We start from the raw sequence: 24,618 nt of genomic DNA on the forward strand, positions 1-24,618 counted from the left end.
AGGGTTTCAGCACCACAGAGAGGCTGATGATTCACAAATCGCATGCAGTTACACCTCATTCCTTCTGACAGCAATTTGAAGGGGCTGAAAGGGGGCTAGTTCCTAAGGACCAGTGGTTGGTAGCCTATGTAAGACTCCCTGGTGGGTGAATTTCACTCAGACCATTTGCTGTGATCTACGAATCTCCTATATGCCTTTCTAAACTCACCTTTGTGCTTAGACTCTGGTACATTCCACTGCAGCCATACCGGCCTATGCTGTTCCTCTAACACGTGCACAACACACAAGCCATGCCCTCTGCTTGGAATGTTCTTCCCCAAAATATCACTGCCAGTGACCTTGCTTCAGGTCTTTATTCAAAACTGACCTCATCCTTACCCTGATATCCAGAATACCATTCTGCTTTATTATTTCTCTTCCATACTTAGCACTATTCAAAATAAAGCACTAGAATATAAGCTCCACGAGGGTAGAAACTTTTGCTCTTATTTGCTGTTCTATTCTGCAGCACATCAAACAGTGCCTGGCACACAGCAGGTGCTCAATAAATATTTATTAAATGAATATGTTCAGGATGCTCAGAGGAAGACCCCACCAATCAACAAACCAGGAAGGAAGGGATCTGGTCTCCATTTGTGTGCGGCTGAGATGTGTTCTGAGATGGCCTGGTGTACAAGTTTTATTCCCTCACCTACTGAGAACAGGGACCTGCCCTTTGACAGCTGAATCTTGGGAGGCAACAATCTGATGCAAAAAAAAAAAGGAACTCAATTCCCCTGTTTACAATTAGGAAAAGGGGGATTTAGAAGCTTAACAGAAAGGGCATTGCACCAAGACAGCCCAGCCCCTTTGCAAAGGTTCAACACCAAACCGCACCTCTAGAATGCAGCCTGTGAGGAGAGTCCCACACCTGCTGCTGCTGACTCCTCTTTCAAACTTCATCTCTCTGGCAATCCTCTCCTTACCCTAAAGGCCAGCTGGGTCAGAAACATATTTTTTTTTTTTTTTTTTGAGACAGTCTCACTCTGTCGCCCAGGCTGGAGTGCAGTGATGCGATCTCAGCTCACTGCAAGCTCCACCTCCTGGTTCAAGTGATTCTCCTGCCTCAGCCTCCCGAGTAGCTGGGACTACAGGCACCCACCACCATGCCCGGCTAATTGTTTTGTATTTTTAGTAGAGACGGGGTTTCACTGTGTTAGCCAGGATGGTCTCGATCTCCTGACCTCATGATTCACCCGCCTCAGCCTCCCAAAGTGCTGGGATTACAGGCTTGAGCCACCACACCTGGCCCAGAAACATTTTAATTTTGTGCTTATTTACCTCATAGCAATTAGGGTGAATTATTAATATCACCCACAAGTATCAATTGTTGAGCTCTTATATTATTAGATACCGTGCTAAGTGTCTGCAAACATTATCTCATACTATCCCTATCACAGCCCTGTAAAGTAGGTATTACCCCATTTGCCATGTTAAAAAATAAAATCTCTGTCTCAATCCCACCTGTAGATACTATCCCAAATCTTTGCTCCCCTTTATGGGAAGGGTTGGTCTCACTTTGGCTTTTAGCTCACCACACTGTTCTCAGATTCCTGCGCTGATTTCTCACGTCTCCAGTATCTGAAAGTCACTTGGTCCTTGGACCACATCTTTTTCTCTGGCTCCTCTCATATCTCATTCAGTTTCATGGCTTTAAACTCTATCTATATATCCCCAGTCCAGATCTCGCTGCTTAACTTGATCCATTGATCCAGCTGCCTACTCAACATCTCCCCTTCGATGTCTGATGGGCATCTCAAATTTAACATGTCCAAAACAATTCCTGGTTTTCCCCTCCAGAACCCCCCCTCCTGCGATCTTTCCCATCTCACCCAAGGGCAACTCCATCTTTCCAGTTACTTAAGCCAAATACACTGGAGTCGTCCTCCACTCCCACTTTATCTCTTAGACCCCACATCTGATCCATCAGCACATCCTGTTGGCTCAGTCTTAAAAATATATCCAGAATCCAGCCACTTACCACCTCCTGACTACCACTCCAGTCTAGAACCATTATTTCTTGCAGGAAGGACTGCAAGCCTCTCCCAACTGGTCCCTTGCTTCAACCTTTGCTCCTCAACATAGAAGCCAGAGTGGTCCTATTAAAAATTCAGATCATGTCACTCCTTAACCTAAAACTCTACAATGGCTTCCTACCACACTCAAGGAAAAGCCTGAATTCTTACAATGGCCTACAAGGTCCTGCAAAATCTAGCATCTGGGATGCTCTTCCCTCAGATACCTCCCTAGAACACCTCACTCTTCATTTCCTTCAGGTCTTGGTTCAAACGTGACCTTCAGTGATGCCTTTTTGTGACCACCTTATTTAAAATTGCTGGCCAGGCACGGTGGCTCATGCCTGTAATCCCAGAACTTTGGGAGGCCAAGGCGGGTGGATCACTTGAGGTCAGGAGTTCGAGACCAGTCTGGCCAACATGGTGACACCCCATCTCTACTAAAAACACAGAAACTAGCCAGGTGTGGTGGTGGATGTACTTGGGAGGCTGAGGCAGGAGAATCGCTTGAACCTGGGAGGCAGAGGTTGCAGTGAGCCAAGATCGTGCCACTGCACTCCAGCCTGGGCAACAGAGTGAAACTCTATCTCAAAAAAATAAAAGACAATAAAATAAAATTGCAGCTCCCACCCCCACCCAAACACCTCAGCCCCCCGCCTTTTTTCTCCAAAACATGTATCACCATATAAATACATTTTAGTTGTCTGTCTCCCGGATACTAGAATGTAAACTCCAAGAGGTGGCGGATTTTTGTACCTTTTGTTTACCATGTATTCCCTATCACCTAGAGCGGCGCTTGTTAGAGTTGGGACAGATGGAGAAATACAGTCTTGGTCAAGTTTCTTACCCAAAGTCTTACTAGTAAGTGGCATGTTGGATTATAGAGCCCCAGGCTTAAGCCTAATACTTTACCTGTTACTCATCATCATCCAGAAAGCCAGAGGGGAGCTCTGACTCAGCGAAGGGCAGAGTAAGGCGAATCTGCTTTCTGAGTATTGGCGGTGCCGGCTTCACAGGTTTTTAGAACACACAGAGGTATCTTCCTAGCTGTTTCTGGTCAAACTGTTTAGGAAATCCTCCTCCCTGGAAATCATCCTGGATAACAGAGAAGAACCCAAGATTTCCTTATCCATATTGTCTAAATGGGACTATCCCATTCCACGATGGATTGCATTTGCCTTCCCACAAAACTGAACTCAGCCTGGCACACATCGTTCAAGTTACTTGCTCACATCACTGTGGTCTTAAAATGTTTCTGGATAAAAGTTTTGGATTACAAATTATCTATAGTTTTGTTTTGCCCTTAGGATAGAACGTAAGGCCCTTAAATGGTAGTTAGCTTTCTGCTAATGATGGCAGAATACTCAAAACCATCAAAGATACAGAAAGTATGTAAGAACATGGCCAGGTGTGGTGACTCACACCTGTAATCTCAGCATTTTGGGAGGCCAGGGCAGGCAGATCACAAGGTCAGGAGCTCCAGACCAGCCTGGCTAACATGGAGTAACCCCGTCTCTACTAAAAATACAAAAACTTGCTGGGCACGGTGGCTCACCCCATAATCCCAGCACTTTGGGAGGGCAAGGCGGGCGGATTCCCTGAGGTTAGGAGTTCGAGACCAGCCTGGCCAACATGGAGAAACCCCGTCTCTACTAAAAATACAAAAATCAGCCAGGTGTGTTGGCCCATGCCTGTAATCTCAGTTACTCAGGAGGCTGAAGCAGAAGAATCACTTGAACCTGGGAGATGGAGGTGGCAGTGAGCCAAGATCACGCCACTATACTCAATCCTGGGCGACAGAGAGTCTAAAAAAAAAAAAGAAAAGAAAAAAATATAAAAATTAGCCGGATGTGGTGGCTTACATGCCTGTAATCCCAGCTACTCAGGAGGCTGAAGCAGGAGAATCTCTTGAACCTGGGTGGTGGAGGTTGCAGTGAGCCGAGATCGCACCATTGCACTCCAGCCTGGGCAACATGGTGAAACCCCATCTCTACTAAAAATACAAAAAATTAGCCAGGCGTAGTGGCGCAAGCCTGTAATCCTAGCTACTCGGGAGGCTGAGGCAGGAGAATCGCTTGAACCCAGGAGGTGGAGGTTGCGGTGAGCTGAGATCGGGGCATTGCACTCCAGCCTGGACAACAAGAGAGAAACTCCTTCTCCAAAAAAAAAAAACAAAAAAAAAAACAAGTAGAGTTTCCACAGGGAGGGGAATAGCACATGTAGGATCAGGGGTAACAGTGAGCATATAAAGTATAAGGGCAAGCTGGGACCATCATCTGGTACTAAAACCACTGAACTGATCCTGGGAATTCTCCTATCCTAAACAGAGGCAGAATTTACAAGCAGTTCTCAGACCTCAGCAAAGCGCCAACTCAGATAAAGCCAGTATATACACACAACAGAGATTCTACCTTAGACTCAGAGCTTAACTCTGCTGGAGTTGTGCCATTTTACCCAAGGCCTTGACCTACTCAATTTTGCCCCTGCTGCACATCCACCAAGTCTTTCTTAGGGTGCAGAGTGCCATCTATTCCTTCTTTGGTGGGCCTATCTACTCTTCCCTTGATTGGTCAATTTCTCAGGAACCTACCAGTATCCTTTTAGCCATCCCTATGCCTCTGCCATCCATAAAGTGTGGGTGACTAAGTCAGTCACATATTTAAAAGCTAATTACTGCCACCATATGTAAGGAAAACCAAAGAGGCAGCTGGAGCAGACCAGGCAGGCTCAACAATTTGAGGTTATAAAAATGGAGAAGGAATGATTCCAAATGAAGCTTCCAAGGAAATATCTGCAAGAACAGGTGATACTCTGGAGCAGAGCAGGAGCAAGACACTGAAGAGACTGTGTAAAGCACAGTGGTGGTGCTAACACCACTCATCATTAGGGCTATTTCTTCATTCCGCTCTTCATCGCTAGCACCCAGTTCCTCTCGGGTAATAAACATATGTTCAGGTAACAAATGATACACAAATTAAACAAATGATACACAAATTAAACAAATGATACACAAATATCAAACTAAAGACAAAGTACATACATTTGCATTGGCAATGTTTAATGTTTCACTTCTGTAGAACTGAAATTTGTATTCAAAGGCACAGAAGGAAGGAAAGGCAGTTATCAGAGCATGAAGTTACAGATAAAGGATGCTGAATAAAAGGCATAGGACTGCTCCTCTTTAGCCTTAGGAAAATAAATACTGCAGTACTAGATTTTAATTTTTATTATATTTCCATGTGAAGACATCACCCAAATGTCAGCGGAGCAAAAGACTTTATGGTCAGATACCAAAGGCGTACAGTCGATCCCACTTTGGAATAAATGCCCAGAAGGTAAGCATTATCAGTGAGTGAGAGCTCTAGGCACAAAATAAGTTCTCATTCAGAAAGTGGACAGAGATATGAAGCAGTGAAACACATAGCTTTAAAAACTGGAAATCTTTCATGACATTTGTTTTCAAAGTAAACATTATCTGCATTTCAAGAACTGTAATTTTCAAAAGTAGAATCGGGCCTGATTAAGTAGTATTTATGACTTACAGATAAAATTACAAAAATAAAAATGAAAACTCTTCTGCCCTTGAAAGAGATAGAAAACTATATATTTTTCCCTGTAATGTCATACAGATTCATCAGTATTTCACCCTTATATCACTTAAAAAATGTTATTTTTAATTTGTCTTTCCTGTTCTGCCACTTTTAACATAGCAAAACGTGTTTAATATGGCCATCTCTGCTAAGTGAAAGGATGTATTATTTACTGCATGAATGAGAAAAAGCTACAATTTACTCCCAATGGGATCATATCTACCATGTGGGAAAAAAGATAAAGACAGGGATTTTCCAAAAAACAAAAACAAACAAAAAAACCCCACAAAACTCAATGATTTAAAATATCCTATACATAATTTCTAACTTCAAAGCACTATGAGAAACTCTTGATCACTGTGTAGCAAGAGAGGGAAGAGAGAAATTTAAAATTTGGTAGAATAGGAGAGCATTTTTCTAACTACTTTCATTTAAATAACATTGGCCTTACCAACTATTACCTTTCTTATTTAAAACACTGACTCACCAGGTGAAATCACAACAGCATGAAAGTAAGACCAGATTTCAAGTTAAGTATGAGCACAATGATTCAGGACCACTGTTTCCGCCTCACAGAAAGGATTCCCGTGGTGATGCTCCCTCTTTCAAACATACGCCCTCAAACACCTCACATGCAGATTCCATATAAGTATACAAATAAAACAAGTTCTGTATTTTTCCAGATAATTTTACAACTTGATGGTAAATTAGACGTCAAAGATAAAACTATGCCTTTAAAAACATTAAGCTTCAAAATTCATTCAGTGTTTTAAGAAATGAATCATTAAAATCATTTTTGAAATGACATATTAAATGTATTTAAATCTGGGCTTTTCTGTACTTAATTTTTCTTTTAAAAAAAAGTTTAAAAACATCAAGAGCTGGAACATGCTGCCAGGACAGAAATAATCAGAAATGTCTTCAGTCACAGACCCTGGGCATCTCAGTGTTGCTTCATAGTTTTCAAAGCTTGAAGTCTCTCTAGCAGTGGAGGATGAGAATAATGCCACATTGAGAACAACCAGTCAGAAACGGGGAATCCCAAGTTATCTTTGTTAAGTTTGATTAAAGCAGAATATAAGTCTTTAGCCTTCCCAAGTTTCTTGGCAAATGCATCAGCTTGAAACTCAAATCTGCGGCTTAGGACTGTTAGGCAAAAAGAAAGAACCTGAAAAAGAAAATGGAAGCGTTTTAGCCACTGTCCACCTCTTCGTTGCTACTGAAGGTTCCATGAGCTGAGACTGTAGAGGAAGTTTGGCTTGGGATAAGAGGAATGGCAGGACAAAAGAACAGCCACTAATATTGAGGGGACCTACGGTGAGGAAATTATAAATTGAGCCTTATTTTCTCCCAAGCAAACAGGCCAAAAACACATATAAAAGTTGAACATCCCTAACCAAAAACTTGAAATCTGAAATGTTCCAAAATCTGAAACTTTGGAGTGCTGACATGAGACTCAAAGTCATGCTCAGGCCGGGGGTGGTGCTTCACACCTGTAATCCCAGCACTTCGGGAAGCTGAGGCAGGTGGATCACCTGAGGTCAGGAGTTCGAGACCAACCTGGCCAACATGGTGAAACCCTTTCTCTAGTAAAAATACAAAAATTAGCTGGGCCTGGTGATGGGCGCCTGTAATCCCAGCTATTCAGGAGGCTGAGGCAGGAGAATTGCTTGAATCCTGGAGGCAGAGGCTGCAGTGAGCCAAGATGACACCCCTGCATTCCAGCCTGGGTGACAGAGTGAGACTCCATCTTAAAAAAAAAAAAAAAGAGTTTTAAGATAATACATCTCAGTTCTCTGCCAAATTTATTTTGTTTATGTGGACAATGCTATATGAATATGATCTATGCCCCTCCATTTTTCTTTCCTGGTGTCCCCACCATACATAATAGAAAAATGTAATTCATTTAGCTCATCTTAACTCTACAATCTATCCCAAGAAAGAATTCTTCTGAATGGAGATACCTCAAGATCTTCAAAATTATTTCTTAGCTTAATTTGGAAGCCTTACCAAACATCATGAAATGATGCCATTGTCAGGTGTGTTATATAGTCTCATTAACCTATGTATTATCACTAACACGGAATACCCCTAATGAGCTAACACAGAGCAATGTTCTTAAGTTTCATTTACCACAAAATACTAGATTTTGATTTTGTGGGTTTGGGTGGATCCCTCAGGCTATGTGGAGGCAGCTGGTCACAGAGGAGAGGAACAGTCACTAAGCCTCCCTTACTGAGCCGTACACAGACTCAATTAGTGTTTGCTTTGTCCCCTCACACACATAAGATTTTTACCCAAACACTGGTGAACATGTGGCCTAGGACACAACATTGAAATAGTTAATCTCCATCTACCGAGTCCTTTTAGGTGTTCACCACTGAAGTCTAATTTTCTACTTATATTTTCCTAAGAGTATGCAAACGTTTATTTATTTGGGCTTGAATTTTTCTGCTACTTTGTCATACTGACCAGTGAATCAGGGGACTAAAAGACTTTGTTTCATCTATTTGTTAAAACTGTACTGTTCTATTTCCTTTTTCACTATCCTGAAAGCTCTAGATTTGAAGCAGGCAAGAGCATATGTATGATAATTTTAAAGATCATACATTACCTCATTGTAAGGTGAAAAAATAAACTGGAAGATGATCAATAGTCCAATAAGAGTGGGTTGGCTATCATAAAAACCAAATGCAGCAAAAAGCTCCTTTCGACCAATTAATACAGCAAATAAAAAAAAACACAGGAAAGAATTCATCTAGAAAGAAGGACATGAAATTTCTAAGTTATTACCAAGCCAATTTCACTATGGGATCAGTAGCATCCATAAAGTATAAGAAATCATAGTGTGGCCGGGCGTGGTGGCTCACGCCTGTAATCCCAGCACTTTGGGAGGCCAAGGCGGGCAGATCACGAGGTCAGGAGATCGAGACCATCCTGGCTAACACGGTGAAACCCCGTCTCTACCAAAAATACAAAAAAAATTAGCTGGACGTGGTGGTAGACGCCTGCAGTCCCAGCTACTCGGGAGGCTGAGGCAGGAGAATGGCATGAGCCTGGGAGGCGGAGCTTGCAGTGAGCTGAAATCATGCCACTGCACTCCAGCCTGGGCAAGAGTGAGACTCCATCTCAAAAAAAAAAAAAAAAAAAAATTCATAGTGTGATTTTAAGAAAGGTATCAGTGTGATCACAGAACAAATGATTTAAGTAGCTTTTTTTGAGACAGATCTCGTTCTGTCGCCCAGGCTGGAGTGCAGTGGCATGATCTTGGCTCACTGAAAGCTCTGCCTCCCAGGTTCACGCCATTCTCCTGCCTCAGCCTCCCAAGTAGCTGGGACTACAGGTGCCCGCCACCACGCCTGGCTAATTTTTTGTATTTTTAGAAGAGACGGGGTTTCACCGTGTTAGCCAGGATGGTCTCAATCTCCTGACCTCAGATGATCCGCCCACCTCAGCCTCCCAAAGTGCTGGGATTACAGGCATGAACCATCCTGCCCCGCCAGTAGTTTTTAGTTTCACTTTTATTTCAAAAGTAAAATAAAATGTTCTCAAATGTATAAACTGTATCATTTTCTATAAGGGCAAGCTTAAGTTGAGGCTCCTATCATTGAGGGTTTGAAGTGGTCAATAGCAATAGGATATTTTCTCTCTGTAAAAGGGTGAAGGGCTAGAATGGATTCTGGCCTTGTTTTATAACATTGTAATCAGATACAACGCCTCCCACCTGACTTTGAAGTGGCGGCTCCAAAGAAACAGGCTTCCCTTGAATCCTCTCTAGGCTCACTGGAGCTGTACCGAATAGTTAGAAAGGTCAGGGGAAAAAGTAGATCCATCTTGATCAATAATGAGAGGGGAAAAAAATAAAAAATCTATACCAAAATACAACCTCTTGGAGTAAGGTTGGAGAACATACAACATTCTTTTTCTGTGCAAATTAGGATCTTGGAGGCCACATGTACCTTATTTAAGTGTGTTGCTCCAAACCATTTGACCCAAACGAGATGACCCAAGAAGCTGTCAGCTTAGAATGGGGCTCAGAGCATAAGAAGGCTCACCAGCTGCCCCAGGACAAGCAGCTTCAACACTCATCCTTATAACTCAGTGGATCCAATATGACAAGCTCCAACAGAAAACTCAGTGAAGTCTCCTATACTTATAATCTATGCATCCACTTTTGTCAAGTAACCATTGTCCTTTTGAAAAACAACTTTTGGTTTGCTACTGGGCCCTACTACAGACTGAATTCCTGGCCATGGTATACCATGATCCTGCAAACTGAACTATCCCTCCTGAACTGGATGCTATGTTAATATGTTAATCTGTCTAGCCAGGAAACCACTATGCCCAGAAGCACTTCATCATCAAGGACAAGTGGTAGATATAAGAGTGGAAATGAAGCAAGTTAAGAAGGCACCAGTAAGTTAAATAAGCAGATGGCTCATACTCTAGTACACCAACTCCTGCCACCAACAACCCTCAACCAACCCTTACTCATATGGCATTCCCTATAATCAATTAGTTGAACAGGAACAAAATCAGAGCCTATTTTACAAACAACTTAATACAATATGCTGGCACCAGATGTAAGTGGACTGCTGTGGCATTACAGAGCCACTCAGGGATGGTCTTGGAAGGCAGTGGTGAAGGGAATTACTCTCGGTGAGGGGAACTTTAAGGTGTATATCTCACTGTCTATTCAGCCTGGGAGGACAGAAAGCCTGAAGCAAGGATATATATCCTAATTCATTGGCAGTGGGAAAAAAATGGTTCAGCTGGATAATTAGGGCCTTGGAAAAAAGTAGAGGATGGCTAACAAGGAGATTTGGAAAAGAGGTATGTGAAAAACTTCCAAAATTACTGCAGAGTTTGACTATAGTTGGCCTAATATTGTTCACCCAAAGAGTCCCATGGTCAAGGAGGCTCTTGGTCAAGTGAGGAAGACACCTGCTCTTGTGAAGGTCAGCTAGCCTTTCTCTGTAGCCACTTCATGACTTGGTCAAGGGACTTTATGAATAGAGTGGCCACAGTGACAAAGATGGAGTTAATGTATTAGTCAACACAGACACCCTCCTCACTGGCGCATGCCATATGCCCAATGTGTCCGGAGAAGCAATCAATCCCAGCCTTGATAAGGTACCACATCTCAGGGACCATTTAACCAGCTTGTGGTAGGCTGATTCCATTGGAACCCTTCCCTCATGGAAGGGGCAGTGATTTTCCTTATTAGACTGAAAACTCAATTGAACTTGGACCTGGACTTATTTAATCTTACTCAGTGTCATGTATCCACACAACATAGCTTCAAGCCAAGGAATGCATTTCTATACCTAAAGATACAGGAAAGTGCCTACAGGAGTTCACAAGTCTTCCCATGTAATCCATCACCCAGAACCAGCTGGCCTTTTTATTTTAATTTTTTTTAGAGACAGGGTCTCCTTGTCACCCAGGCTGGAAGTGCAGTGGTGTGATCACGGCTCACTACAGTGTTGATCTCCTGCACTCAAGCCATCCTCCCATCCCACCCTCCCAAGTAGCTGGGACTACAGGTGCATACCACCAAGCCCAGCTAATTTTTTAACCTTTTGGAGAGAAGGGGATCTCACTATGTTGCCCAGGCTGGTCTCAAACTCCTGGCCTCAAGTGATCTTCCCTCATCAACCTTCCAAAGCATTGGGATTACAGGCATGAGCCACCATGCCTCGCTCAGCCAGCTTTTTTAAAGGTCTGAAAACCCACTGAAGATTCAGTTAAGGCCACATATGCTCAGAACTAGTCAGCACGATATAGTGCTTTTTCACCCAAAGCCTAAACATCTGTTGGTTTAGAGGTTCTAGAACCCAGAGGAGGAACATTATTGGAATTGCTTTCTTTTTGTATTTTCTACAATTTCCAATGAATATATAGTAACTTTTTCTTTTTTTTTTTGAGACGGAGTCTCACTCTGTCGCCCAGGCTGGAGTGCACTGGGGCGATCTCAGCTCACTGCAACCTCTGCCTCCTGGGTTCAGGCAATTCTCCTGCCTCAGTCTCCCAAGTAGCTGGGATTAGAGGTGCACGCCACCACACCTGGCTAATTTTTGTATTTTTAGTAGAGATGGGGCTTCACCATGTTGGCCAGGCTGGTCTCGATCTCCTGACCTCAAGTGATCCACCGTCTCAGCTTCCCAAAGTGCTGGGATTACAAGCGGGAGCCACCACACCCGGCAATAATTTTTAAATGAAAAATATGTTTTAGACTGGGCACGGTGGCTTATGCCTGTAATTCCAGCACTTTGGGAGGCCAAGGTGAGTGGATCGCTTGAGCTTAGGAGTTCAAGACCATCCTGGACAACATAGTGAAAACTGGTCTCTACCAAAAATACAAAAAAATTAGCCAGGTGTGGTGGCATGCACCTGTGGTCTCAGCTACTAGGGAGGCAGAGGCTGGAGGATGGCTTAAGCCTGGGAGGTGCAGGCTGCAGTGAGCTGAGATCACACCACTGCATTCTAGCCTGGATGACAGAGAGAGACCCCATTTCAAAAAAAAAAAAAAAAGGAAAAGAAAAGAAAAAGAAAAAAATGTTTTAAAAAAAGTATTCTAGAGGCCGGGAGTGGTGGCTCATGCCTGTAATCCCAGCAATTTGGGAGGCTGAGGCAGGCAGATCACCTGAGGTCAGGAGTTCAAGACCAGCCTGGCTCACATGGCGAAACCCCGTTTCTACTAAAAATACAAAATAAAAATTAGTCAGGTGTGGTGGCATATGCCTGTAATCCCAGCTACTCAGGAGGCTGAGGCAGGGGAGTTGCTTGAACCCAGGAGGCAGAGGCTGCAGTGAGCGCCATTGCACTCCAGCTTGGGCAACAAGAGTGAAACTCCTCTCAAAAAAAAAAAAAAAGGCATTTTAGGGTGGGCACAGTGGTTCACGCCTATAATCCCAGCACTTTGGGAGGCCGAGGTGGGCGCATCACCTGAGGTCAGGAGTTCGAGACCAGCCTGGCCAACATGGTGATACCCTGTGTCTACTAAAAATACAAAAATTAGCCAGGGATGGTGGTGGGTGCCTGTAGTCCCAGCTACTCAGGAGGCTGAGATAGGAGAATTGCTTGAACCTGAGAGGCAGAGGTTGTAGTGAGCCGAGATCACATCACTGCACTCCAGTCTGGGTGACAGAGTGAGACTCTGTCTGAAAAAAAAATTTTTTAATTTAATTTTAAAAAAGCATTTTAATGTCCAACTTATCTAGGCTTGTTCCTTTTGATCTTCCAAGTTCTTTCCCTGGAGGTGATGATGGTGGTGATAACAATAATTTATATAGTACTCACCATGTTCCAGGTGCTAGTCTAAACTCTTTACATGTATTAACTCACTTAATTCTTAACCAGTCCTATGAGGTATTATCATTCAATGAGGGGACAGAGGCAGAGGTTAAGGAACTTGCCTGAGGTCACACAGGTAGTAAGTCAGGGAGCTGTGATGGGAAACCAGGTAGCCTGGCTGTGGAGTCTGTCTCGGCCTCTCTTATATGACCTCTCATGCCTGCCATAGTTCGAATTTGACTACCATACCACAAAAAAAGAATTGTCATTCCACACTTACCTGGCTAATAATGATATTTTTGACTGTATGTCCCAACTTCCAGTGCCCCAGTTCATGGCCTAGTACAGCGAGTACCTCCTCATTTTTACATCCTTGTTTCTTATTCTGAATTTTAAAAAAATGAAAAATAAATTATTGAGAATCTTTAAAAAGTTTTATCTTTTAACCCAGTAATAGCCCTTCACAGATTTTAACTTAAAGAAATAATCAGTTTTGTTCAAAACTGTTGATTGTCTTAACAAAACATTCCCTGAACCACCGCTCCACATGAGACAGTGGGTTAAGCACTGAAGACGGAATGACGAGCAAGATGGACATTCCCAGACTACATAAAGCTCACAGTCTAGACTAACTTAGATTAGGAAAAAAACAAACTGGAAGAAACAGAAATCTTTATAATGGGACAATAGTTAAATAAATCATGATAAAGTTATATGACAGTCACATTATATTACAAAACCATTAGAAATTTTGTTTTCAAAGATTAGGGCCAATTGCAGTGGCTCACGCCTGTAATCTCAACACTTTGGGAAACCGAGGCAGGCAGATAACTTGAGGCCAGGAGTTCCAGACTAGCCTGGCAAACATAGCGAAATCCCATCTCTACTAAAAATACAAAATATTGCTGGGTGTGGTGGCTCATGCCTGCAATCCCAGCACTTTGAGAGGTCAAGGTGGGTGGATCACGAGGTCAGGAGTTCGAGACCAGACTGACCAACATGGTGAAACCCTGCCTCTACTAAAATACAAAAAATTAGCAGGGTATGGTGGTATGCGCCTGTAATCGCAGCTGCTCTGGAGGCTGAGGCAGGAGAATCGCTTGAACCTGGGAGACGGAGGTTGCAGTGAGCCGAGATCACGCCATTGTACTCCAGCCTAGGTGACAGAGCAAGACTCCGTCTCAAAAAAAATAATAATAAATAATAATAATAATAAAAAATTAGCCAGGCATGGTGGTGCATGCCTGTAATCCCAGCTACAGGAGGCTGAGGCATGAGAACTGCTTGAAACTGGGAGGCGTAGTCTATAGTGAGCCAAGATCATGCCACTGTACTCCAACCTGAGCGAAAAAGTGAGACTCCATCTCAAAAAAAAAAAAAAAAAAAAAAAAAAGGATTATGTTCTGACATTGGAAAATGATTAGGTGAAGAAAGACACAAATTAAAAATATATAGTATGATTCTAATTATGAAACAATGTGAATGTGTATATAAAAATATACAAATATAAAAAGTAGACTGAAAGTATATACAAATATTAAAAGTAGTTATTATTATTTATTTTAGACAGAGTTTCACTCTTGTTGCCCAAGCTGGAGTGCAACGGCACAATCTCAGCTCACAGCAACCTCCACCTCCTGGGTTCAAGTGATTCTCATGCTTCAGCCTCCTGAATAGCTGGGATTACAGGCGCATGCCACCACACCCGGCTAATTTTTGTATTTTTAGTAGAGACAAGGTTTCACCATGTGAGTCAGGCTGGTCTCGAACTCCTGACTGCAGGTGATCCACCCGCCTTGGCCTCCCAAAGTGCTGGGATTACAGGCATGAGCCACTGTGCCCGGCCTAGTCCCATTCTCTTACTAAGGGGCAAATAACCAAGGATTTACCAGATATATGAGGTAAGCTGTTAACACAGAAGATCTGATCCACAAAAAAAAAACATGAAATAAACAAATTATATAAAGAGAAAGTTTAGAAAATTAAGATACTGCACCTAAGAAAAAATAACAAAATGCTGTAAAATGGAAAATTCAGATAAAAAAAATCTTAGAAATCCAAGCTGAAGGTTGGGCATGGTGACTCAAGCCTGTAATGCCAGCACTCTGGGAGGCTGAGGCAGGTGGATCACGAGGTCAGGAGTTTGAGACCAGCCTGGCCAACATGGTGAAACCCCATCTCTACTAAAGATACAAAAAAAAAAAAAAAAAATTAGCTGGGCATGCTGGTGCACACTTGTAATCCCAGCTACTCAGGAGGCTGAGGCAGGAGAATTGCTTGAACCCGGGAGGAGGTTGCAATGAGCCGAGATCACGCCATTGCACTCCAGCCTGGGTAAGAGGGCAATACTACATCTCAAAAAAAAAAAAAAAAAAAAAGAAAGTTCAATAAAAGGATTGGAAGATGATGAGGGAATTCCAGAAAGTAGAAAGAGATAATTTAAAATGGAAAAGAGGGTTAAAAAGATAGGAGAGTTCAGTATAACAAATCCAGCACTCCAGCAAGAGGAGCCCTGAAAACACAGAATTTAAAAAGTGGAGAGAAGAAAAATCAATAAAATAATTTCAGAAAATTTCTTACAACCATAGGACCTCGATTTCCAGAATAAAAGAGCCTAATGCATATATCACAGTGGATGAAAACAGTGTGATGCATATAACATGGTAGATGAAAACAGATCCCCATCAAGGTATGTGAAATTTTAGAACACTGAAACAGAGAAAGATCTAACAAACTTCCAGAAAAGCAAACAAAAACAAAAACAGAAACAAAAAAAGTAACAAAAGGATCAGCAATTTTTTTTTTTTTTTTTTAAGACAGGGTCTCACTTTGTCACCCAGGCTAGAGTGCAGAGGCAGGATCTCAGTTCACTGCAACCTGCACCTCCCAGGTTCAAGCAATTCTTGTGCCTCAGCCTCCTGAGTACTGGGATTACAGGCGTGAGCTATCACGCCCAACTAATTTTTGTATTTTTTTGTAGAGACAGGGGTTTCGTCATGTTGGCCAGGCTGGTCTCGAACTCCTGGCCTCAAGTTATCTGCCTGCCTTGGCCTCCCAAAGTGCTGGGATTACAGGCGTAAGCCACCATGCCTGGCCAGGATCAGTAATCTGAATGACTTCAGATCCATCAGCAGTGTTGGAATCAAGCAGGCCATGAAACAATGCCTTCACAATCCTAAAGGAAAAGTATTTCCAATCTAGAAATCTATACCCAGTCTAAGTAGCAAGCCAGTATGACAGAAAAATGAAGGCATTTTAAGCATACTTAAAACTTTACCTATGTAATCTTTCTCAGGAAGGTACTAGAGGATGTTTTCTACCAAAATAAAGGAATAAATTAAGAAACAAAAAGTCATGGACAAGCCTGGGCAACATAATGAGACACTGTTTCTACAAAAAAAATTTTTTTTAATTAGCCAGGCATAGTGGTGTGCGCCTATAGTCCCAGCTACTTGAGAGGCTGAGATGGGATGATGGCTTGAACCCACAAGTTCAAGGCTACAGTGATCTATGATTGTGCAATGCACTCCAGCCTGGTAACAAGAGCAAGACTGTCTCACAAAAAAAGGGAAAAAAAATGCATCCTGATTTGTAAATATGAAAAAAATAATAATAATAATAAAATAGACAATAAGCTCAGAGCCAGATGTTTTCAACAGGAATAACAAAGAAATCCAGAACATGGGCAGGGCGCAGTGGCTCACACCTGTAATCCCAGCAATTTGGGAGGCCAAGGCAGGTGGATCACCTGAGGTCAGGAGTTTAAGACCAGCCTGGCCAACATGGTGAAATCCCGTCTCTACTAAAAATACAAAAATTAGCTGGGCATGGTGGCAGGCGCCTGTAATCACAGCTACTTAGAAGGCTGAGGCAGGAGAATCCCTTGAACCCGGGAGGCGGAGATTGCACTGAGCTGAGATCACGCCATTGCACTCCAGCCTGGGGAAAAGGGTGAAACTCTGTCTCAAAAAAAAAAAAAAAAAAAAAAAATCCAGAACACAGCAGAACGCTATCTTTATCTTATTTGTTTATTTATTTTTGAGGCAGGATCTCATTCTGTTGCCCAAGCTGGAGTGCAGTGGTACAATCATAGCTCACTGCAGCCTTGATCTCCTGGGCCCAAAAGATCCTCCCACCTCAGCCTCCTGAGTACTGGGACTATAGGCATGCACCACCACAACTAGCTAATTTGCTAATTTTTATTTTTAGTAGAGACAAGTTCTCGCTATGTTGCCCAGGCTAGTCTTGAACTCCTGAGCTCAAGTGACCCTCCTGCCTTGGCCTCCCAAAGTACTGAGATTACAAGTTTAAGCACCTGGCAGAATGATATCTTTAAAGTGTAAGAGAAAGAGCTGTCATTTCTGCATTGATATCCAAGAATAAGAGTAAAATAAAAACAAAACCAGAATTTTCCAAAGAAATTCCTAAAGCATGGCCAGGCGTGGTGGCTCACACCCATAATGCCAGCAATTTCGGAGGCTGAGGCGGGCAGATCACAAGGTCAAGAGATCAAGACCATCTTGGCCAACATGATGAAATCCCGTCTCTACTAGAAGTACAAAAATTAGCTGGGCATGGTGGCTTGCGCCTGTAGTCCCAGCTACTTGGGAGGCTGAGGCAGGAGAATTGCTTGAACCTGGGAGGCAGAGGTTGCAGTGAGTCGAGATCACGCCACTGCACTCCAGCCTGGTGACAGAGTGAGACGCCATCTCAATAAAAAAAAAAAAAAAAAGAAAAAGAAATTCCTAAAGCATATACTTCTGGAAGAAGGAAAATGATTCCTAAAAGGTGTGACATGAATAAGGAATGTTAAGCAGAAAAACAGATAAGCATATAGACGAATCTAAATGATAACTGTATAAGACCAAAAAAAAAAAAAATGACAATTTGGGGGATAAACAATGAACAGGATAAAACTAAAATACAAGATGAAAGGGATAATGGTTTCAAAGTATTTAAGGACCCTGGATTGTTCAGGAAACAGTGAAGATACTGCGTATTTTAAGATCTTCAGTTATGTGGGCATGCTTAAGTTTTAGTGGCAATCATTAAAAGAATAGTAATACAAGAACCTCCAAAGATGAATAATGACCCAAGCGGAATTTTTTTAAAACTTTCAATCAGTTCTTAGAAAAAAGCGGGAGGGTGTATGTGTATGTGTTGAGGTGAGGAGAAGATGAGGGTGGAAAACAGAAAAGACAGAAAAGAGACACAAACGGCATAAAATAAGATGGTAAAAATAATTCCAAGTATGTCAGTAATCACAACATACATAAACTAAACCAGTCAATAAAAAGATAGTAACTGTCAGTATAGCTTTAAAAACAACCATAATAAAACCTATTGACATGCTGTCTTCAAGAGACATTGAAAATATAAGGCCAACTTAAAAGTAAAGGATTAATTAGATAGTGGTTTGGTGATGGTTATATAACTTTTTGAATATACTATAAGCCACTGAATTATACATTTTAAAACGGTTAAGATGGTTAATCTTATGTGAAATTTTTTTTTTTTTTTGAGATGGAGTCTCGCTCTGTCTCCCAGGCTGGAGTGCAGTGGCATGGTCTCGGCTCACTGCAAGCTCCGCCTTTTGGGTTCACGCCATTCTCTTGCCTCAGAGTCCTGAGTAGCTGGGACTACAGGAGCCCACCACCAAGCCCGGCTAATTTTTTGTATTTTTAGTAGAGACGGGGTTTCACTGTGTTAGCCAGGATGGTCTCAATCTCCTGACCTCGTGATCCACCTGCCTCAGCCTCCCCAAAGTGCTGAGATTACAGGCATGAGCCATTGTGCCCGGCCATCACTAATTTTTTTTTTTTTTAAGTAAAAAGATGACCTCTGAGGCTGGGTGCAGTGGCTCATGCCTGTAATCCCAGCACTTTGGGAGGCCAAGGTGGGTGGATCACAAGGGCAGGAGTTTGAGACCAGCCTGGCCAACATAGTGAAACTCCATCTTTACTAAAAATACAAAAAATTAGCTGGGCTTGGTGGTGGGCACCTGTAATCTCAGCTACTTGGGAGGCTGAGGCAGGAGAATCGCTTGAACCCAGGAGGCGAAGGTTGCAGTGAGCCGAGATCACGCCATAGCATTCCAGCCTGGGCGACAGTGCGAGACTCCGTTTCAAAAATAATAATAATAATAAAATAAAAAATAAAAAAGATAACATCTAACAAACACTAACCAAAGGAAAGCTGGGACACCTGTATTCATAGCAGAAAAAAATCAACTTTTCTTTTTTTTTTGAGACGGAATTTAGCTCTTGTTGCCTGGGCTGGAGTGCAATGGCACGATCTTGGCTCACTGCAACCTCTGCCTCCCAGGTTCAAGCGATTCTCCTATCTCAGCCTCCTGAGTAGCTGGGATTACAGGAATGTGCCACCACGCCCAGCTAATTTTGTATTTTTAGTAGAGACGGGGTTTCTCCATGTTGGTCAGGCTGGTCTCGAACTCCCAACCTCAGGTGATCTGCCCGCCTCGGCCTCCCAAAGTGCTGGGATTACAGGCATGAACTACTGCGCCCAGCCAACTTAAAGGCAACTTAAAGGCAAAAAGGATTATTTAGGAAGGCCACAACACAATCATAAAAGTTTCAATTTACCGGGAGGATACATTAATTCTAAATTTGCATGTAACTAATACACTGGCCTCAGAACATATTAATTCAAAACTGTAAGATTTGCAAAGAAAACTTGACAAATCTACTATAATAAAGGACAGTAACAGACCCCTATCAATAATGGAAACACCAAGCAAATAAAATATTAATAAAGATATAAATATTTGAATAAAATAATAAACAAGTTTGATCTATTGGACACATACAGTCAGTGCCCTGCAACAGTTAGAGAACATATATCCCAGAAAGTTCAGGCTAAACGTTTTGAAATAAACTTCAGCTACTAAAAAGAGCAAATTACTTAGAAAAAAAAAAAAAGGATGAACTTGGCATAGATTTTGTTTCACACAGCTGAGAAAAATGCAGCCTCATGAGAACACAGACAACAAGATTTATTGGAATCTAGATATTCTACCACTTTTCCCCCTCTTTCATCAGTTCCTCATTTTTAAGGAAAATGACCACATATAGAGAAGCTAGGTCCCTTGTATGAGAAAGAGGGATAAATTATAATGATTTGCAATACACAACTGACATTTATTACCTCTTTCCTATTTAAATTTTAGAGTTTGGGTCAGAGTACATTTCGTAGAGAAAAGAATCACATAACTAACCTCGTTCCTTAAAGAGCTAAGAGACACACATTTACCTGTACCTTCAGGGAATGGTCATGAAGAAGGAGTAACAAACTAAAGCACCAATTTATAGACTACTCTAAAGGGAAAATTAAGAGTTACAACTGAAGGATTACATACAAAAATACTCACTGCAGAAACATTTTTAACAGTAAAAAATTGGAAACAATCTGCATATTCAATAAAAGGAAAACGGTAAAAAAAATGATAGTTTAGAAGACTAGAAATATATCTAGTAAGATGTTTATGGTTTGTTGGATCATTATTTTTGTTATTGATGTTTTCTAACTTTTTTATTTTTATTTTATTATTATTATTATTTATTTATTTATTTATTTTTTGAGATGGAGTTTCGCTTTTGTTGCCCAGGCTGGAGTGCAATGGCACTGATCTCGGCTCACCACAACCTCCGCCTCCCGAGTTCAAGAGATTCTCCTGCCTCAGCCTCCCAAGTAGCTAGGATTACAGAAATGTGCCACCACACCCAGCTAATTTTCTATTTTTAGTAGAGATGGGGTTTCACCATGCTGGTCAGGCTGGTCTCAAACTCCTGACCTCAGGTGATCCACCAGCCTCGGCCACCCAGCTGGGATTACAAGCGTGAGCCACTATGCTGGCTTGACTTTTCTACTTCAATAATAAGCAAAAATATAGCTAATGTTTTTGTTTAATAATAACAGTGATAACAGCTTCCATTTATTAACTGCCTATGTACAGACACTGTATGTATTAGATATTTTACAAACAGTTCATTAATCTTCACTACTATAAGGCAGGTATTAATAGCCTCATTTTACATAAAGTAACATGGTCCTTAGGCTTCTGTTTTCACCAGTCACCTGCTTTCCAATATGAATTACGCATTATTTTATAAAACAACCAATTCTCTATTGTTCAGGATATGCTCTCGTCGCTTGGTTTGATGTCTGGGTTTAGGAAGCTGTTTAGAACAGCATCATGGTCACACTCAAAGATATGCTGATGTGGAATGATTACAGCTTAAACAGTGTGGATCACTTTCCACCGAAAGGAGACTTGCTTATTCACTAAAGATTCTTAGACCTCGATTTTCTTTTCTTCCCACACTAATTTCAGATAAGAGAACAAAAATAGGTATTGCCCATCTATTAGTTTTCTTAGCATTTTCCTTTTTACAAAATTCATACAGTGCCTCATTTGATCCTCACAGCACCAAGTGGGGCAGATGGGAAGTATGGTCTTCATTTTAGAGATAAAGAAAAGGAGATAAGAAATTAAAATGTCTTGCTACTAAGTAGTGGGTAAAATCCATCTCTCTGGAGCCTGCATCCTTTCTATCATATTTATCAACTGGGAAGACTTTCACATAACCCTAGTACTTACTGGGGAAATACTTACTGTCTTCTATAAAAGGGCAGCTTATATATATTTAAAATTATTTTCTTAAATTGCTTTTGAATATTTTGTATTTTTTAATTTTCTGTAGAGATAGGGGTCTTGCTATGTTGCCCGAACTCCTGGCCTCAAACAATCCTCCCACCCTGGCCTCCCAAAATGCTGGGATTACAGGCATGAGGCACTGTGCCTGGCCTTAAATTGCTTTTGAGACAGGTTGTTCCAATTCTTCTATTGGTCTTCTGAAGGGTAAAATTCCAGCCAGGTTTCCTAGTTATCTTTTAAAATGTAATAGCCATTATGGACACACTCATCAAAATGTTAATAGTAGTTATCTCTAAGGGGTGGGATTTCAAGTAACTTTAGTTTTTTTCTTTAAATTTCTGTTAAAAACGAAATGCTTCATATTCTCTATACCATCTAGGCTAACACCATCTTTGCATCCCTTACTGCATTGTACATAGTAGGCATTCAGTAGCAAGTGCTGAATAAATCTGTTTCCTAAACTTCCACCACATCTGTGTACCCTCCACGTAATTATTTACTTATTTCTTTAAACCAATCCACTTTTAAAACTAGCCTTATCCTAAATGACAATACATTTGTATGAAATCATGAGTTTGATACACTAGTTTCATTTTTTCCCTAATGTATATTAATAGATATACAACTAATCAAATTTAAAATATTGATGTAACTAAAATAATCTCACCAGTGGTACATGTGCCAAAAAGCAATAAAGTTAATAACTTGAGTCAATCTTTTTTTTTTTTTTTTTGAGACAAAGTTTCACTCTTGTTGCCTAGGCTGGAGTGCAATGGCGCAATCTCAGCTCACTGCAACCTCTGCCTCCCAGGTTCAAGTGATTCTCCTAAGTAGCTGGGATTACAGGCACCCACCACCATACCTAGCTAATTTTTGTATTTTTAGTAGAGACGAGGTTTCACCATGTTGACCAGGCTGATCTCAAACTCCTGACCTCAGGTAATCCACCTGCCTCAGCCTTCCAAAGTGCTGGGATTACAGGTGTGAGCCACCGCGCCCGGCTTGTTGAGTCAATCTTTGACCTTCTCCTTCACTTCCCATAATATCAATCTCTAAGTATAGTCATGCATCACTTGATGATGGGGATATGTTTTGATAAGTGTGTTGTGAGGTGATTTGGTTGTGTAAACATCATAGTGTACACTTACACAAATCTAGGTGATACAGCTTACTATACATCTACACTATGGTACAGCCTATTGCTCCTAGGCTACAAACCTGTCTATCATGTTACCATACTGAATACTGTAGGCAACTGTAACACAATAGTGAGTAACTGTGTATCTAAGCATATGTAACCTTAGGACAAGTATGGTTACAAACATGGTATTATAATCTTATGGTAGCATATTCAGTCCATTATTGACTGAAATGTCATTATGTGGAGCATGACTGTACTTTCAATCCATCCTTTATTATGACTCTTGCACTTACTTGGACCTCTCATTCTGGCACAGGCCCTCATTATCTCATGCTTATCTTGGTCATATTAATGCAGCAGACTCCTAGAAGTCTTCTTGCCTCCAATCTTTGCTCTATTCTATATTCTGCCATCAGATTGAATCTTCCTAAAGTAAGCTTTGGCCTCTACCCAAATTAATCTAAACTTTCCAGGCCACTGGAAACAATCACTTGATGGCCTCAGGAAAAAGTATTCAGAAAACTGGTCCTGGCCTACCTTCCTATCCCCATCTACAACAATCTATTTAATCATTAGTTTCAGAACAGGCATTGTGAACTTTGTCTCTATTCATTCCTTGCCTTCAACCTGAAAAACCCCAGCCCCAAGTCACATTTCTACCTACTTCAAATAGCCTCACTTCTGGCCAGGCGCCAGTGGCTCATGCCTGTAATCCCAACATTTTGGGAAGCCGAGGCGGGTGGATCACGAAGTCAAGAGATCAAGACCAACCTGGCCAACATTGTGAAACCCCATCTCTACTAAAAATACAAAAATTAGCTGGCTGTGATGGTGCACGCCTGTAGTCCCAGCTATTCGGGAGGCTGAGGGAGGAGAATTGCTTGAATCCAGGAGGTGGAGGTTGCAGTGAGCCGAGATCACACCACTGCACTCCAGCCTGGGCGATAGTGTGAGACTCTGTCTCGAAAAAAAAAAAAAAAAAAAAAAGACAAATAGCCTCACTTCTAAGAAACTTATCTGACCATTAGAATTTGCATTAATATCTCCATTTCTGAAAGCCACACTATATCAGCTACTGCTCATGACATTTACCATGCCCTGCCTTAAACTCTAGGCTATTTGTCTCCTCTACTATAGGTTCTTTAGGGTAAAATGATGTCTATTGTATCTTGTCATGTAATATGTATTTAGACAGTAAAATATTTGTAGTTAATCAATGAAGCAAAGCAGGCTCTTTTTGTTTGTTTTGGAGACACGGTCTCACTCTGTTGCCCAGACTGAAGTGCAGTAGGGCAAACACAGCTGACTTTAGCTTTAACCTCCTGAACTCAAGTGATCCTCCCACTTCAGCCTCCCGAGTGGCTGGAACTACAAGTGCGCAACACCACGCCCAGCTATTTTTTCAATTTTTGAGAAGATGAAGTCTCACCATGTTGCTCAGGCTGGTCTCAAACTCCTGGCCTCAAGTAATCCTCTAACCCCAGCCTCCCAAAGTGCTGGGATTACAGGTGTGAGCCACCACACCCGGCTGCGGGCCCCTAAAGCAGCCAGCAAAATAAGTCAAATCCCATTCAACATACTTCAAAGGACCACCTAATTGTTTTTGTAGCCAAAGAAAACTATTCTCATAGACATTAAATGTTTGTAATTTCTGTACTTTGCTTGTAATCAGTGCACCATTAGCTAATGTCTAGGTTTAGCTATAATGTAGTCCACCCCACATGTGGATGCCTCTCAAGCAGGTTAACTTTCTTTTTTTTTGAGACAGGGTCTCACTGTCACCCAGGCTGGAGTGCAGTGGCACAATCTCAGCTCACTGCAGCCTCTGCCTCCTGGGTTCAAGCGATTCTCCTGCCTCAGCCT

General features: G+C 41.7%; 1 protein-coding gene and 1 long non-coding RNA gene across 3 annotated transcripts in view; both read right to left on the minus strand.

Moving 5' to 3' along the window:
• Nucleotides 1-538: 538 nt before the first annotated feature.
• On the minus strand, nt 539-3,836 carry LOC129469000 (uncharacterized). Its single transcript, XR_008652887.2, has 3 exons — nt 2,967-3,836; nt 877-977; nt 539-744 (listed from the first exon to the last, which is right to left on the minus strand). It is a non-coding gene; the product is annotated as an uncharacterized lncRNA (long non-coding RNA).
• Nucleotides 3,837-5,091: 1,255 nt separating this feature from the next.
• ZMPSTE24 (zinc metallopeptidase STE24) overlaps nt 5,092-24,618 on the minus strand; it is a 47,285-nt gene continuing 27,758 nt past the window's right edge. The window contains exons 8-10 of one of the 2 annotated variants that reach the window (XM_055255075.2): nt 13,221-13,325; nt 8,259-8,402; nt 5,092-6,812 (exon numbers count right to left, since the gene is read on the minus strand). In XM_055255075.2, the coding sequence (XP_055111050.1) occupies nt 6,588-6,812; nt 8,259-8,402; nt 13,221-13,325 (474 nt within the window). In that variant the 3' untranslated portion in view covers nt 5,092-6,587. The remainder of the gene's footprint in view (nt 6,813-8,258; nt 8,403-13,220; nt 13,326-24,618) is intronic. The other variant, XM_063627837.1, reaches the window with a different exon arrangement.

Source organism: Symphalangus syndactylus, chromosome 12 (genome assembly GCF_028878055.3).
Source record: "Symphalangus syndactylus isolate Jambi chromosome 12, NHGRI_mSymSyn1-v2.1_pri, whole genome shotgun sequence".
Taxonomy (NCBI): Eukaryota; Metazoa; Chordata; class Mammalia; order Primates; family Hylobatidae; genus Symphalangus; species Symphalangus syndactylus.